This window comes from Candoia aspera, chromosome 8 (genome assembly GCF_035149785.1).
Source record: "Candoia aspera isolate rCanAsp1 chromosome 8, rCanAsp1.hap2, whole genome shotgun sequence".
NCBI lineage: Eukaryota > Metazoa > Chordata > Lepidosauria > Squamata > Boidae > Candoia > Candoia aspera.
The window spans coordinates 69434153-69451290 of record NC_086160.1 but is presented as its reverse complement, the minus strand read 5'-3'; the positions used below and the strand labels follow the sequence as shown (position 1 = coordinate 69451290).

The window sequence follows — 17138 nt, the reverse complement described above, 5'->3', positions numbered from 1 at the left end:
AGACCCAAATTACCCCAGTTTAAGAACGATTGTGTTAAGGGGTCAAGGTTGATTCAGCAAATGTATAAAATAAACCTTACTGGGGAGGTGTGAGCAACCTATCTGTTAGACATAAATATACTCATCCAGCCTACCTCACAAGGCAGTTGTGGAACAGCTTCTCTGTGCAAAGTTGTAAAGATAACCTGTACACATTTCAAGCATGTGCCCACAACTCTCTCCTCAACTGATGTGAGTTCAAAACCTTTAAATTATGTTTTTGATTCAGTTTACTGTAGCATTACACCTCAATCCTAAACTACGCCTTAACTATAGTTAGTGAAAATTAGTCTGCTTCATAAGCTATGGTTTGAAGTTGCCTTGTTTCTACTAAATATGATTAAAATCAACTTTTTTGTCCATTTTGCTAATCCAGTTTATAATCTCTTTGTCAGTCTAGACATGATAAATTGACAAGCTGCGTTTAATTTAAAATGGGGGGGGGGGAATCTGTTAATATGTTTTCTACTACAGATTAAGGTTACTATGGTAACTAATCATTTTGGCCGGGTGAAGAGGTTGAATTTAATTGTCCCCTTTTCACGTGTTAATGGTTGCATTGCCTAAGGGAGGAACTTGCCTGAACTTGTTTTAGTTTCAGTTTCCCTTCTGTGTAGGCTTGCAGAGAGTATGCAGCTGAGAGAAATCTCTCCTCTCAGCAAACAACCTTTAAATATGTTTGTTTTCTGTAAATAAAATTATTTTTATAGAAATGCCTGGTGTGTGACTTTTCTGATCTCTCCTGGGCCAAATGCTTTCCTAGCAATCTGCCAACAGGTTATGGGCCCAGTAAGCAGCCCAGTAAACCCAGTAAGCCCAGTAAAACCCAGAGAGAATAGAGAGATCAGCTCCCCACCTCATGCACAATTTAAAGGCAGGTAGCAAAGACCTGTGAAGATTTTCTTTGGAGCCACCTGGAGATTTTCCAGCAACTGCCGGTCTACAGGACAAAGAAGCCAGCTGAGGTGACTTGCAAAAGAAGGAAGAAGCCATGGCTACCTCCCAGCCCTCAGCGATGCCTCTGGAGCGCCCATCAGAGACCAACTATTTCAATTGGGCCCTGAAGATGGAGATGTATCTTCACAGAGAGAACCTTTGGCTGCCAATTGGTGAGCAAACCCCCCAAAATCCCAGTGCTGAATGGCTTAGACAGGATGAGCAGGCTCGAGCCACCATTATCCTGGGAGTTGAGGACAATCAGCTAGTCCACATGCAAGGTATGCAGTCTGCAAAGCAACTTTGGGATGCTTTGAGAGACTTGTATGTAAAGGCAACAGCAGGGAGTAAAGTTACCCTGACAAAAAAGCTGTGCAAAGCCTACCTTGCAGAAGAAGATAGCCTTCCTGAGTACCTGCATCATATTCAGCACCTGTTTGTTGAGTTGCAGGAGAGAGGAATGGAATTTACACCTCTCACAAAATCATATATCTTCCTGTCCTCACTGAATGAAACGTGGGATACGCTGATTTGTACCCTGGAGGCTATGCCTGAAGCAGACCTCACCCCATCGTATGTTACACAGCGCTTACTCACTGAATGGAAGAAGAGAGAGGAAAGATTCCCCCCCATCTCTTCTAGAAAGCTGCAGTACCAGAAAACAAGGGAAAAGAAGGGAAAAGAAGCTGAGGCCACAGCACTAGCCAGCCAGCGATGCTTCACCTGTGGTTCAGCTGGACATCTGCAGAAAGACTGTGCCTTGAGACCCAAGAGTAGAAAGACAGAGAAGAACACAAGGGCAACACAGAAGAAGGCTCTTCAGACAACCCAAATTGCACAGGTTGCTGAGAAGGGTAATTCTGAGGTATGGGTGTTAGATTCTGGGGCCAATTGTCATTTATGTAATTGTAAAAGCTCTTTTGTGTCACTGTCTAAAACTGAAAGACAAAGTGTATCTTTGGCTGATGGGTCTGTGACCAAAATTATGAGACAAGGTGACTTGTATTTATCCTGCTTGGGAGAAACTGTAAAAGGTGAGTTGTATGTGCCAAATTTACAATCAAACCTTTTATCTGTGGCACAATTGGCTGCAACAGGGTATGTCATCACATTTAAGAAAAATGGTTGTGAGATACGTAAAAATGGAAAATTGTGTACTACTGGTATATTAAAAGACTCCTTGTACATTGTGCAAAATGCAAGGAAGCCAAGCTGCAAGGCTGCAGTTGGCAACACGCCATATCATGACCAATGTGTACACCTGATGCACAGGAGATTTGGCCATGCTAATTTCAAGTATATAGCACAAATGCCACAGCTGTGTGCTGACCTAAAGATAAAACCCTGTGATACTTAGACTGTGTAGTTTGCAAAGAATGCAAAACTCTAAAAGCTCCTGTGAGTAAGCACAGTGACAGAGTTACAACTAGACCTTTGGAAATTGTACACTCTGACATTATTGGTCCTTCTGCTCCAAGTCTTGGACAAGCAAGGTATGCAATGGCCATCATTGATGATTTCTCAAGATACACATTTATCTACATCTTAAAACATAAAGATGAGGCATTTGAGAAATGTAAAGGTTTTGTGTCATGGGCAAATAGAAAGTTCCCTAGGCCTGTATCTGCACTCCAATGTGATAGAGGAGGAGAGTACCTTTCTCACAAATTCAAAAGGTTCCTAGTGGAAAAGGGGATAGAACAAATTCTTTCTAACCCTTACACCCCTCAGCAAAATGGTGTTGCTGAAAGAAAGGGCAGAACCTTGCAAAATGCGATGGAATGCATGCTTAAAGATTCACATTTATCTTTTAAGTATTGGGGAGAGGCAAGATCTACTGCCTGTTATGTACAAAACAGATTGTATAACTCTGTGATTCAGGACACTCCATTCCATTTGTTTTATGGTGTGAAACCAAAGGTAAACCATCTTAGAGTGTTTGGTAGCACTGCTTGGGTTCATATTCCAAAACAACAGAGAAGGAAAGGAGGCCCCACAACAAAGAAAGCCATCTTTGTTGGCTATGAACAAAGCCAGAGGAGCTACAGGTTCATAATGGGAGAGAAATTAATAATTAGCAAAAGTGCTTCTTTTGCTGAACAAAACTGGGGGAGATTAAACTCTAGCTCTCCAGTTGATCTGACCACCACAAGAGAACAGCAAGGACTTGCTGATGGGGATCTTTTGCCTGATGAGGACATTAAACCAGAAAAGCAAACTGAAGATCTGTCTGATGAGACAGATGCTTCTCAGGAAAGTGATAGGAGTCAAAATTTAAGCCCTGTATTACCTCGCAGATCTCAGAGAAGTAATAAAGGCATTCTTCCATAAAGTTTTCAGGCTGAAACAGTAAAGGCTTTTCACATATTCACAGAACCTGAGTCTTTAGAACAAGTGAATGCATTACCACCTGAGATTGCACAAAATTGGCATTCTGCCATGCAACAGGAGTTAGCATCCTTGAAAGAAAATAAAACATGGAAACTGGTAAATCTACCTCCCAATGAACGCTGTCTAGGTTGTAGGTGGGTTTTCAAACTGAAAAGGGATGCTGATGGCAAAATCCAAAAATATAAAGCAAGGTTAGTTCCAAAAGGGTTCACTCAAAGGAAAGATTTAGACTTTGATAAGACTTTTGCACCAGTTACTAAAGGTGAATCAATTAGATTACTGTTAAAAACTGCTGCACTCAAAGGAATGTCAGTTCACCACTATGACATTCAAACTGCATTTCTCTATGGTGATTTAGACCACAAATTATACATGCAGCTACCCCCTGGCTATGAAAAAGGGGAGAATCTGGTCTGTGAACTGCAGAAGTCAATCTATGGGTTAAAACAAGCTGCTAGATCCTGGAACCAAAAATTAGATGAAAAACTGCAGAATTTTGGTTTTGAAAAAGGAAAAGCAGATCCATGTGTATATATGAAGAAAGACAAACAAGGCTGTATGTATCTGCATTTATGTTGATGATTTGCTGCTGTTCACATCAACAGAAAAACAAAGGTTTGATTTTGAAGCCTGCATGAAAAGCCATTTCAGATTAAAAAGCCTTGGAACAGTAACAAATTACCTAGGTTTGGAAATACACAGGAAGAAGGATGGTAGCTTTCTGTTAAACCAAAGGGGAGATAATGTTAAAATATTGTGAATGGAAAGACATACAGAGTTGTCAAAGAAAATTAGTTTGTGTCTTATTCTGTAGTATAAAAAGGGGAGTGTTAATATGTTTTCTACTACAGATTAAGGTTACTATGGTAACTAATCATTTTGGCCGGGTGAAGAGGTTGAATTTAATTGTCCCCTTTTCATGTATTAATGGTTGCATTGCTTAAGGGAGGAACTTGCCTGAACTTGTTTTAGTTTCAGTTTCCCTTCTGTGTAGGCTTGCAGAGAGTATGCAGCTGAGAGAAATCTCTCCTCTCAGCAAACAGCCTTTAAATATGTTTGTTTTCTGTAAATAAAATTATTTTTATAGAAATGCCTGGTGTGTGACTTTTCTGATCTCTCCTAGGCCAAAGGCTTTCCTAGCAATCTGCCAACAGAATCTTCCACATTCCTCCCCACAGCAGGTTGCTTAGCCCTATCTCTTACCTGGCCCATTCATTTTGGATCAATTTGAAGGGGAAGTAACTTCAGGATTATAATTAAGGTCTCTGGAGAAAAGCTATATTAAATTTACAGGGGGTGTGATAACATGATTTAAGATTGATTCTTTCAACCATATTACAAACAAATTTGCACCCATAATATTCCCTCAATGTGTTAACATTTGGCCCAGGAATTCTCCTGGGCTACATTTATCACAATTAAATAATTCAGCAGTTTGGACCTTAGTTGCATTAGTCATTGCCTCCTCTAAGAACTTAATCTTGCTCTGCAAAGCATCGATCTGTCCTCGTTTGGCTGTAATTTGCTTTTGCATCCCCATTGCAACTTTCATTGCTGAAAAAGAGAAGATTTCCGGTGCATTAGTGGCTTTGAGAACTCTTTGCAAGAGATACTCCAGTGAAGTATTTTTAGCATAGAAATGGCCTCATATAATTCTGGACAAATTTCTGTAATAAGAGGAATAGATTTGTAAGTGTAGCCTATAAATAATTCTAAATGAATTTTGAATTTATGAACCCGCAATAACTCGAAGGAACCTTCATTCTTTTTAAGAGCAATATGAGTACATTACACTCCAGCACAGAATGACAATGCATTTTACAGTATTTTATGCCAAGAGGAAAAATAAATTCGACTGCAAGCTCCATTTATTAAAAGACCTACATTGGCACCCTATAACTATTTTGTGTGGTTTGTCTGTGGCAGCTCTTCCCCAAAGAATGCTGGGAATTGAAGTTTAGTGAGAATACCAAGAATTCTCTACTAGAAATCTCTAGCTCCCCAGAGAACCACAATTCCTGCTTCCCTCAGACATAACGAAATACACTGGTTTCAGGTCTCTAATGCCCATTAACTTCAGGTAGTCCTCACTTAATGACCAATTGTTTAGTGATGGTTCAGACTTAAGATGGTGCTGAAAAAAACGACTTACAACAGGTGCTCACACTTATGACCGTTACAGCATCCCTGCAGTCACGTGATCATGATTTGGGCACTTGGCAACTGGTTTGCATTTATGACCATTGAAGCATCCTGTGGTCACATAATCACCATTTTTGACCTTCCCTGCCAGCTTCTAGTAAGCAAAATCAATGGGGAATTGTGTGGTTTGCTTAACAACCACATGGTTCACTTAATGACCACGGTTATTCGCTTAATGACTGCCACAAAAAAAGATTGTAAAATTGGGTTGGATTTGCTTAATGACTGCTTCATTTAGTAACCAAACTTCCGGTCTCAATTGTGGTTGTTAAGCGAGGACTACCTGTATTAATTATGCCCATTAGCTATTTGGAAACTTCTTGGTGTGATCATCTCTAGCTGTGAGGCACATCATCTTATTATCTTATACTAAATGCTCAGATCTGATTCACTAGCATCCCTGTGCAAATCTGTATTAAAACCATCAGATGAACAGTAACAGGTTTACGCATTCTACACTTTGAAAAGATGGAAAATCATTCTGTATGAAGAAAATAACACTTCCTCAATTACCATGGCCATCAGACCCCTCCATAGTCTTTAAGGTGGCTCTGGTTTGCTCCAATTCAATCTGAGTCGATTTCAGCTGCATTTTCAGTTTGCTCACAGTTGCTTCCATATCTTCATTTTTCTCTTGGTAGTCACACTTTATAACTTCTGCTTCTTCTGCAACACACCAGAAACAGCAGAATCAAATGATGCGGTGCTGTGCTGTGCTGTGCTGTATCCATGTAAACAAATCCAGCATAACTCAGGTCAGGTGCAAAGAGACCAGTTGGGAAGTAAGCAGCAGGTGAAGTTTTAGATTAGTAGGTGTGTTAGGTACCAGGCAGGCAGGAGATAAGGAAGAGCAAAGAGGAGACAGATATGCGTAATCCATAGATGACTGGGCAAAGGGACAATGACAACAAAATAAAGTTGCCCGTGTTAGGATGACATTGCAGAAATGGGTAGACTCGATTGCTCGCTTCATAATGCAAAAACATAATTCACAACGTTTGTGCGACAACATTGTGATGCACGCCACGTCACTTGATCCACCTGCCCCAGGGATGCCCATGTAGGTGGTGAAAGAGGGGACACTTCACTTCAAGAGTTCAGACACTGAAAGGAGTACAAGAAAGCTACTTGACCCATGTCATCAGGACATTACATTACAGGGCAGAAACCATCCCCACCTCCATGAATGCCAAAAAGAAAGAAAACCAGCACCTGAAGACAGCCCTGAAGGCCTGTGGGTATCCAAATTGGGCCTTCATTAAATCTAAGTCTACTCCTAGACCTAAAACAATGGCAGACACAGCTGAGACCCAGAGTCAACGGAAGAACCTAGTCATTCCTTACACGGCTGGCGTGTCGGAAAGTATAAAACGGATATTTGGAAAACACCACATACCCGTATATTTCAAACCCACTAACACACTGAGACAGAGGCTTGTACACCCTAAAGATCCAACACCGAAACATAAGAGGAGCAACATAGTATATGCAATCCAGTGCAGCGAGGAGTGTTCTGAGCTCTACATTGGGGAAACCAAACAGCCTTTACATAAGAGGATGGCCCAACACAGGAGGAGCAATACCACAGGACCAGAATCAGCAGTTTACTTTCATCTAGAAGAAAAAGGACACTCATTTGAGGACAACAATGTTCACATTTTGGACAGAGAAGATAGGTGGTTTGAGAGAGAGGGGTTAAGGAATCCATTCATGCCAAAGTAGAAAATCCTTTCCTCAATAGAGGCGGAGGTCTCAGACACAATTTGTCCCCCATTTTTCATGCTGCTCTTTCATCAGCCCCCAGAAAGATTAAGACCACCAGGAAGGCCTCTTAACAAGCCACTTGGGGATGAACAAAGGATCTAGGATTAAGACAGCCCAAAGACATTCCACACCTCCATGGCACAATTAACAGCCATTCAGGTGTAGGGACAATGCAGCCACCTGGAAGATATATATGGGGTCCCCTCACCAACCTTTGCCCACGCTGAAGAAGCTGCTTGGACAAGCAGCGAAACCTTTCTACCAGAAAGAAAGAAATCCAGTTGCCATGACTCAACCTACAGACTACTTGACCCATCCATCCAGGTAACCAAAGTTTGGGGAAAATCAAACCTTGAGGATCCAATCAGGAAGGTGGGTTTTCCCTCCCAGGTAGGCTTGTTAAAAAAAAAAAGGAGATGGAAGAAGTCTTTTGAGGAGGGGTGCGTGTGTTTCCTCCTCTGAGGTTGGCTGAAGCAAGATGTCGTGAAGGAAGAGAATGGCCTTGAAGGACAGAGGGAAGATTCACTACCGAGGCAACAATCAGATGAATGAAACTTGAGTCTAGGCCAAGAAAGTGATTTGTGAAAACACATCAGACAGATCTCTCCCCCGCCCCCCATCCTCAATTCTCATGAACATAAAAGAGGGAGGAAAGGAAGCATATTCAGACTTACTATAGCTGTTCTAATAAATGTAGCTTTGGTTCTGCATGGTGTCTGTTTCTTAGTTGGGTCTACCTTGTATATGGCTGTCAGAAGGTAGGGGAAAAACTTCCCTAGTCAGGAGCAGACATTCTTCATCCAGTGAATTGGGGAAGCAAGAATTTGGAACAGTGAAGCTAATTGTGGTAAGATTCTGTCTTATTTCATGAACTGAGACTATGTGAAGTTGGGTTTGTGTGTGGGGGTGGGTGTATTTGAGAGATCCTGGGGCTGAGGCAGACCTAAGTCCCTGGCTTAACTGTGCCTCTACCTTTCTTTTTTACCTTTTACCTTTTACCTTTCAACTTTCTTCTTCATCTCTGTCCTTGTTATATATAATAAGGATTTAACTTCTTAACGAAGCTCACGGTGCTTATTCTGGGACAGGAAAGCCTTCAGCACATGCCTCCCTGCCAGGTCAGGCTGCTGAAGGAAGAGAGTTGCTACTTGCTTCCTCCCCAGTAAAATCAGAGGGGATTTCTCTTAAGCAAAGTGACTGATGGCCCCTCCTTAACTGCTCTCTCCAGGAATTGCAGGGAGGGTACAGCAGGGTTATGAGAGGAGGGCTTGGAGAGCCTTCTGGGAATCCCATCAGTGCAGGTGCCAACCCTATTATTTAGGAGATGTCTGACTATCAAAGCAAGGAAAGAATGGACAGGGAAAGGGGCAGTTCAATTGATAAAGGGTTCCATAGGGGAGACAGGTTTTATATCAACTATTAGATGTTTGACTACATCAGAATTCCACAATCTGATGTCAACAGGGCAATCTGATGTTTGAATAAACCAGAATTCCACAACCTGCTGCCTTCCAGGTTCATATTCAGATTTGTCTCAACGTGATGGGAATTGTGAGCACTGCAGTCCCAAACACATCTAGGGTGATGGAATGCCTAACACACACTGTGCACATGGAGATGGCAGCAGGACCATTACAGGGGGAAACAGGACCATTACAGAAAAGATTTCTTAGTCCAGAAGAGGAAGGAAACATGAGAGGCTCAGAGTACCTCTGCCTTAATTGTGCCAAGTATAAGTTGATCTGGAGGACTGCTTTGGCAGGCTTTCAGTATTCTGCTATGGTACCCCACTAGCAATAAAGATCATCCAGAAATTCAAGCGGTTCTTGTTTACCAGCCTCAAAGGGCTTCACTTCTAGAAAGAGTCATATTGGAGAAAGTTGGGTGGGATAATAGTGACTTATATTTCTTTCCTTGTTGAAATGACTCAGTAAGAAAGAAAGACAAAGCTGCTGAATACCTGCTAGGGCAATGAGCTCAATGCGACTGGTTTTGATTTGGTTCACAAGTTCTTCTCTTTCCAGTTTCATCTCTTTCAGGACCCGGAGCCTCTCAGTGCACACGTTCGTCAGCTTTACCTTTTCTAATTCCACGTCACTCAGGCTGGCCTCCAACTCGCGAATCCGGCTATCTTTCTTGTCTTGCAGAATCTAGGTTGGAAAAACATCTCCTTATTTGCCCTGAACAACTGCAATGTGGCTGTTTCCAAGAATGAGAATGGGGAAAGGCATCACTGCTTTAAGGGCAGCACAATGACTGCATTGTATCTGCCAAAACTCAGAGCAATCAGCCAAGGAGAAGGAGCAGCATTAGTTTCTCCAGGCCCGAGGGATACCCTGTTGCTTTTCATATCTCATAACCAGTACTGGTCTAGCAGTTGCAGTATCATCCCCTGCCCATGTGAAGTGGTAGTGCCTACTGCAGCAGAAAGCTGGCCATCAGCTGTTTCTGGGAAGCTTGCAAATGGGCCCTGCAGCCAATGATTTAGGATCCCTGGTATTTTGTAAAACTGAAGCTCCCAACCTAGGTGGAAAGCATTATTAGTTTGGAAAACTTTCAATCAAACTGTAGCTTTCCCAGTCTTTTTTTCCACTCTTGATCCTAATACCCTGGGATCAAAAGGAAAGTTGTGTCTTTAAGAAGAGTCAAGACAGTGAATCATATACACCTTCAGTTCCTGGAGCTCCAGCTTCTTATCGTTGACTTTTTTTAAGAGCCGAGACTTTTCCGTCTCCATCACGCCAGCTGTCCGGCCATGTTGCCCTACAATCTCGGTCATGCTCTCGATTTGCTTCTGGAGGATCTCAATCACCTTCTCCTTTTCCATCAGCTGTATCTTCAGGGACGCACAGTCGGACTGCACACTTCTCAAGTGATCGCTTTCACTTTTTAGTTGCTGGAGTTCCTCCAATTTGCTATTCACCCGCCCACGGAGCTTCTGGATCTCCTCATTGGTCAGCTCAATCACTTTTTCCTTCTCCTTCAGGGAGGATGTCAGATCATATATTTGCCTCTCTGCAGACTCCAAGCTTATGTTTTTTCCAGTCAGTTCTTCGACAACTTTATGGAGCATTTCTTTGGTTGACTCTTGCTGGGCAGTGAGAGAGGAGACCCTCTCTAAGCTTTCATTCTTCTCTCTAATTGTAGACATCTGAAAAGGGAAAGATATATTCTAAATGCTTTCACTCCACCGAAGGAGATCACCCCAAATCCTGAGCTCTAAAATTTGGGAGGTGAAATGGACATTTATTTATTGATTGAGTTTTCACATTTCTATCCCGCCACAGTTGAAAGACTCTCGATGGCTTACATAGAATATAAAACCTGCTCCATCTTAGGCTATGGCAGCTTCAGCCTAGTCTCACAGCAGCCCCACGTTGAGAGCATTGCAGTAGTCCAGATCCATATTCAACCCCTCGTCTCAAGAGCCTCACATCCAAGGAGTGGGCATGATACTCTCATCCACTTTCTTCCCCCATGAATTTCTCTCCCACTGCCTCTAGCATCCTCCTTTATAAACGAAAGGACACCACAAATTCTCCGTGGCCTAGAAATCATACTCCAAGCTCCTGCAAAACCCTGGCAGTGCTTCTAAATGGTTACACCCCAGCAAGGGGTGAGCCTTCTTGCTCTCTACCTCTGTGGCTCTTTTTGACCCCTGGCTCAATGTTCCAATACAAGTCCTCTTCCCAAACACCCACAGACCCTTCCTCTGCAATAGCATGTGGACCTTTAAACTCAAACCTTGCTGAATTCAAATGAGGCCTCCAGCTAATTAAACAAACACTTTCCACATCTGTTTACTGCTTGACACTGAAAACCACGTTGAGTGGCTTTTGTAGCAAAAGGCTTCCAGGAAGGAGGGACCTTCCTAACTTTAGGTCAGCCGCTAAGAATACCCCTGTTTATGCCTTCATCATATTGCATGGTAGGCTCCTCTTCGTTATCACAATTATGGCCTGCTTTTCCTTTTCAGAATCTGTCTTTTCAGAAAAGAGAATCTATCTCTCTTCTCCGGAAGTGGGCGGATTGTATGGGCAGGTAGAAGGGAATCCCCATCTTCACGCGGCTTCCTCCTGAATTGAGCCACATCAGCCAAAGTTGATTCTCTCAGCCCAGCCTGGGGTGAACCTGGCTTCTGCCTCACCAACCTCAGGAGATACCAACCACCACTCTCCTCCTCACAATAATGCTGCAAGGTAGACCAGGCTCCGAGATTGTGTCTGGACTACATCACCTAGGGAGCCTCTTTTGCCCAGTCTTACCTCCACTTCCTAATGATTTCACCTACCCTGGATGAGGTTCTGCAGTTAATTTTAATTTTTTGTTAAGAAGGTTGAGTCGAAATTTCTTTTGAACACAAGCTGAGATGCCTAGAGCCATTGCCATTAAAACTATTCCCTCTCTCAACTGGGGAATGCATCAAAAGCCCCGCCATTATTCTTCCCTTCCACATATGTACATATTCAGTATTTTACTAAGAATCGGGATCCTGGTAGCATCTTTTCCAAAAAGCTTATGCCTTTTAATAAAATGTGGCAACTAGCAAAGGTGCCAGAGGATTCCTCCTGATTTATGCTGCCACAGACTAACAGGCTTCCCCTCCTCTTGCCTCAGTGTTTTGCTGTAACTGTAGAGTCATGCTGCCATCTGCAGATAGTTTAAAATACAACCAGAGATGCTTGACTGGTCCAAGATGTGTCCCGCCAGTGTATGTGGCATTTTTATAGTGGCACAATTCTCTGCTCTTGCCTTGCCTTGTCTTCCTCCAAGTAGGACCCAACAGAAACCCCACTTGCTTCCCTGGTAAAGCTATCTTGACTTGACTAATAGTCGCTATGTGGCTTTTTAACAATGCTGGCATTGAAGGGAGGTTGTTTTTTTTAAGAGCCTAACAAATATCCTTCCCCTTTTGATATTGGTCAGTTCACCATTTTATTACTGATTGATTGATTGATTGATTGATTGATTGAATTTGGAGGCAGCCTGACTCTAGAACTACTCTGGGTGGTTTGCACTTTTAAAAAGATGGAAAACAGGAGTCTGGACAGACCACATCCATTTGCCACAAAAGCACAACCGACAAGGGTTCCCTATCCCAAGGCTTGGACGAACAGCCAATTTTTCAAAGACTTCCAGAATATCATCAAGCATCAACGTGCATTTTGTAAATTGCCCAAAACAAAGTTATTTTAAAGGATGCTGGAGTTGTGACTGCTGCCATCTATTGATCGACTGGCTTTGGACTGACTACTTTTGTCGTTCCTTGTTACATATTTTGGTACAGGCTGTTTTTCATATTGTATTTTTATGTTATTAAGACATTTTAATGCATTGGATCATCCCGTGAGCTGCCAGGAGTAGTTCTTGATTGCAGCGAGCCACAAATCTAATAAAGGGACAATCAGTAAATGGGCTGCTGTGGGGCTCCCAACTCTTCTGAAAAAGGAGGCCTGCCATTTTAATTCCGAAGGACAAAAAGGTCTCCTTTGGCTATTAGAAGTGTGGGAAATGCACAAGGTCTGGGCTTTCCCCAGGCTTGGTGGCACCTTCTTTGCTTGTGGCAGTGGGCATCGTTTCTGACCTGACTTTCCATTTGCCCTTGACACTCCATCTGCAAGGACTTCACAATGGAGTCCATGCGCTGCAGCTCCGTGTTTTTGTTCTCCAGCTCTCTTTGCAGATGGTCAATGGTGATGCTGCTCTCTGTGTCCCGATCCCAGAGCCTCCTATTCTGCTCCTTTTCCAGACTCAGCTCTGCATCTTTCTTGTGGAGCTCAGTCTGCAAGGCAAGGCAACCCATTAAGCAATGCTTCATAGAGTTTCTAAATGTGGGGGAAAAACTTCAAATGCATGAAGAACGTAATCCAGGAGCAGCCAGTCCTAAGCAAACTGAACATTTTCACACTCAGGTTAAGCTCAGCCAATGAAATAAAGCTCAGAGAAAATGTTAGGATAATTTACAAGCTACAAAGCAAAATATCTAGCCTGGGAGGCAGGAACTGGTTTGCCTAGTCTGGGAGGCAGACATTGTTCAGCTCGTTCCTCCAGAAATATAGCTGTCTCTTGGGACTAGATCCAGGATGTCTTTTTCTCCTGTGGGTTTCCTCATTTCCAAAATGAGGCCTCTAAAGCTATAAACTGAATATGAGATTGGACTGGATTGAACTGCATTGCTTAAACCCTTGTGCTTTTTTCCCCCAGTGAGAATAACAATAAGCAAGTGTTACCAGCAAAAGAAGTGAGGGAAAGACATTTTCAGCAGAAAAAAACACAAAAGATGTAAAGATAACAGGTTCCTTCCTCTCCTGCTTCTCTTCTCTTTTGCCATCTCCTGCCCTTCATGCCCCAAATTGGGCTTCTGCTTCAGACTGCTGGCTGACCATCTTAGGCTCTATCTATCTACAGAATCTATCCACCTATCTATCTATCTACCTACCTACCTACCTACCTACCTACCTATCTCCCTCCCTCCCTCCCTCCCTCCCTCCCTCCCTCCCTCCCTTTCCCCAAAGTTTCCCTATCACATGAGTATCTGATGGATTGATTGCAACTAAGTCCTTGTTCCAAAGTCACTTTCTAAGCTTGAAATATTCTAAATATTTCCCTCATCAGTCCTGATGGGGTTTTTCCCCCTTTACTGAAACAGTGGACGGCTTATTTATGTTTGGAGGAGAAGAAGTGTTCCCTGTGTGTGAGAGAATGATCCTGAGGCTGGGAATCTGACCTGAGCAATGATTAGTAAACTGAGGGGCTCAAAAAGTTAGTGCCAATGAAGTCCTACTTCCAACACATATCATGAAATGAGTCAGTCTCCTATTGTAAGAGCTAATGTTCTGACTTCCTGGTATACTTATGGAATTTGGCCCACTTCGCTAGATTATTAACAACATGATTTACATAAGCCACTTTTACTGAGGCACTCCTGTATCAGATTCCTACCAACAATTGCTGAACCTGATCATCTAAGTTTCCAGTTTCTTGGCTGTATAGATCCCTTTCATTCTGACCCTCAACCATCTCAGAGTGAACCAGATGCAGCTGCTTCTCCAGATCTTCTGTCTAAAGCATTAACACAAAAACACACTCATAAACAACTCTCAGAAGGGCACAGAATGAAGTTTCCTGAGAATCTCAATGTTTTCTCTTTATTTAAAAAAAGGCACCTTTGGCCACCTAATGCAAAGAGAGGACTCACTGGAAAAGACTCTGATGCTGGGAAAGACTGAAGGCAAAAGGAGAAGGGGATGGCAGAGAATGAGATGGTTAGATAGCATCACCAATGCAGTGAACATGAATTTGAGTAAACTCTGGGAGACAGGGGAGGACAGGAAGGCCTGGCGTGCTGTGGTCCACGGGGTCATGAAGGGTTGCACATGACTTAACGACTGAACTACAACAACAACAACCGTTGCAGTCTAGCTCAAGTAGGTCGCAAAGCTTAGCTGACCTTTGTTAATCTGAAAAGCTAAGCAGGGCCAGATCTAGTTAAGAGCTGGCTGGGAGACTACCAGGAAAAAATATCCTACAAGAAGGCAATGGCAAACTACTTCTGTATAGTTGCCCTCGTCCATGAAGACATCACAAGTCAAGCTCAACTCAAAGGGGTTTTTAACCTTTACTTCGCAACCTACAGTTTTGACAGTGTATGGAAAGTGCCTGCCAAAATAGTGGAATCTGGAGTTTAACTTCATTTGTGGTCTTTAACACCACTCATAGATTCCTATTATGCTGGTACAACTAGTGTGCCAGCTTTGCATTTTCAAGTTTAATTCATGATGCAGTAAATCAAAGGCAAGTGGAATTCAGTAATGCACCTCTGTATAGCTGTCAGAAATTCTAGGTATACACAACTAACTTCAATAATCTACCTATTCTTTAATTTCTTGGACTCTTATGTAACAGAGATGATCATGCCTGCACCAATACAGGGATGTCTACTCAAGATGGTGACCTCAATGGTGTGATGGAAGTTCAGATCAGAGCTCCATCTGGTCGCACATAAAAACCAGGCAGAGCTTCAATCACATTGTGGTGGCCGGCACCTTGACCTTTTGACTGCACCTTGCAGACACTTCTGCCTCAATGTAAACCAGCTCAGAGATAACTAGGAGACCAAAGATTAATTAACTGTAGTTATGCAGAATCTGGTGCCAAAGGCGAATGGCAATGCAGTGATGAGGGTCTCATTTTAAAATTCGTATTAGGGCAATATATCATTATAAAGCCTAACAAAAATGTCCCCAAAGAATGTGTAAGATCTGGGTTCTCTAGACCTCTTCACCAAGCTAGACCACCAAAATGGTAAGAAAAAGGTGGCTGACGTTAAAGTCACACAATCTGCGTTTAAATTCAGCCTTTGGATGGAAGGTGGAAAAGTGGAGCAGCTGTCAAAAGATTTCAGCTTGCACTAAGGAGTGCCTCAAGTGCTCTCTGGGATGAACAGCTCATCTTCCATTTTTAGAAAATATGAAATCCTAGATGTATTTGCATCTTGATATGACACACACAAGCCACCTGAGAGGTAGAATGTGCAACTAGGGAAACCCCGCACAGTTTTCGATAGTAACAAGGCTGGAAATAATTTTAGAAGATATGAAGAAAGGTTAAGAAAGAAAAGAGGAAAGCCCAGCTACCAGCAAAACATCTCCATCTTCACTTCTGCTGGGGATTCAGAATACCCCTGACCCTCATGGGCTTCTGGAAGGCCATTAAGACCTGTCTTTCCCCTCAAGTGTTAGACCGGGATGGCAGAGGAGCCCAATAAAAGCTTGTCTGTTTTGAGGTTTGTTTAAATCATTAAACTTGTATGCTGCCCGACTTCCAATGATTCTGGGCAGCTCAAAATAATCAAAATGAAGAAATTACAATAAAACCAATAAAAGGAAGAAAAGATAAAAGATGGCAAGAATGACAGATGGGGTGGAAATGAAGAAAGGGCTCTCCCTCTCCCTCACCGAAGGCCTGGGTGAAGAGCCAGCTCTTCACGGCTCTTCCAAATGACAGCAATGTGGGAGACGTCTGGATCTTGGGGGGAACCTCATTCCTGAGGGCTGTTATGTGCTCCCTCAGTTTGCTTTTGTATTGGATTATTTTTAACTGTTCTTCATTACGGTTGTTAGCCACCCAGAGTTATGTATTTAAGATGGACAGCCATAGCCATTTTTGAAATAAATAAATAAAGTTTCCCATAATTTCACATATACCAAACCTGCAAGTTATATCATCACAAATGTGCTATGTACGTATGCTTGTATGTAGGTTATTTTTTTTTATTTTAAAAAGTATTAAACAATAACCCATACTTCAATGCATACCAAGGCAGAAATATAAGATTTCAGTGATGCAGCTTCAAATGAAGATGTTTCCACAACAAAAGATATTCTCTTTGTTTCTGATTTTGAACCACGTTCCAGATTCTGAAAGTGGTGGATTTTGGTATATTTTGGGTATCAGTTACATGAGCACATAATGAGTAAATCTGCAGAAATGTTTGGACTAAATGAAGTTCTCTGTCTCTAGGCTAAATCACGCCTTTTCTTTTTAATGATACTGATGATTTTTATATTGTTGCAGAATAGTTAGCAAATGGGCTGCATTTAGGATCACCAAGACAAAATTCACCCAAATTCCAGATATCATCAACATCCCTACTGTGCTCACCTTATCGTGGGACATTCTCCTTGATTCCTGTACTTCAGAGTGCAGCTGGGAAACCATACTCTCCAGCTGACTGATCTGGTGAATATACAAAGAACTCTGATTCCGTGCTTGTTCTCTGAGGAATAAAGGGAAGAAATAAACCA

The 17138-nt window shown here is 42.4% G+C and overlaps 1 protein-coding gene across 1 annotated transcript in view; it reads right to left on the bottom strand.

The window, feature by feature from the left end:
- LOC134502402 (coiled-coil domain-containing protein 158-like) overlaps window positions 1–17138 on the bottom strand; it is a 37549-nt gene that overhangs the window by 7709 nt on the left and 12702 nt on the right. Inside the window, exons 7-13 of the mRNA XM_063310740.1 lie at window positions 16996–17110; window positions 14275–14394; window positions 12917–13114; window positions 10001–10483; window positions 9293–9482; window positions 6082–6234; window positions 4808–4920 (exon numbers count right to left, since the gene is read on the bottom strand). Of these exons, the coding sequence (XP_063166810.1) occupies window positions 4808–4920; window positions 6082–6234; window positions 9293–9482; window positions 10001–10483; window positions 12917–13114; window positions 14275–14394; window positions 16996–17110 (1372 nt within the window). The remainder of the gene's footprint in view (window positions 1–4807; window positions 4921–6081; window positions 6235–9292; window positions 9483–10000; window positions 10484–12916; window positions 13115–14274; window positions 14395–16995; window positions 17111–17138) is intronic.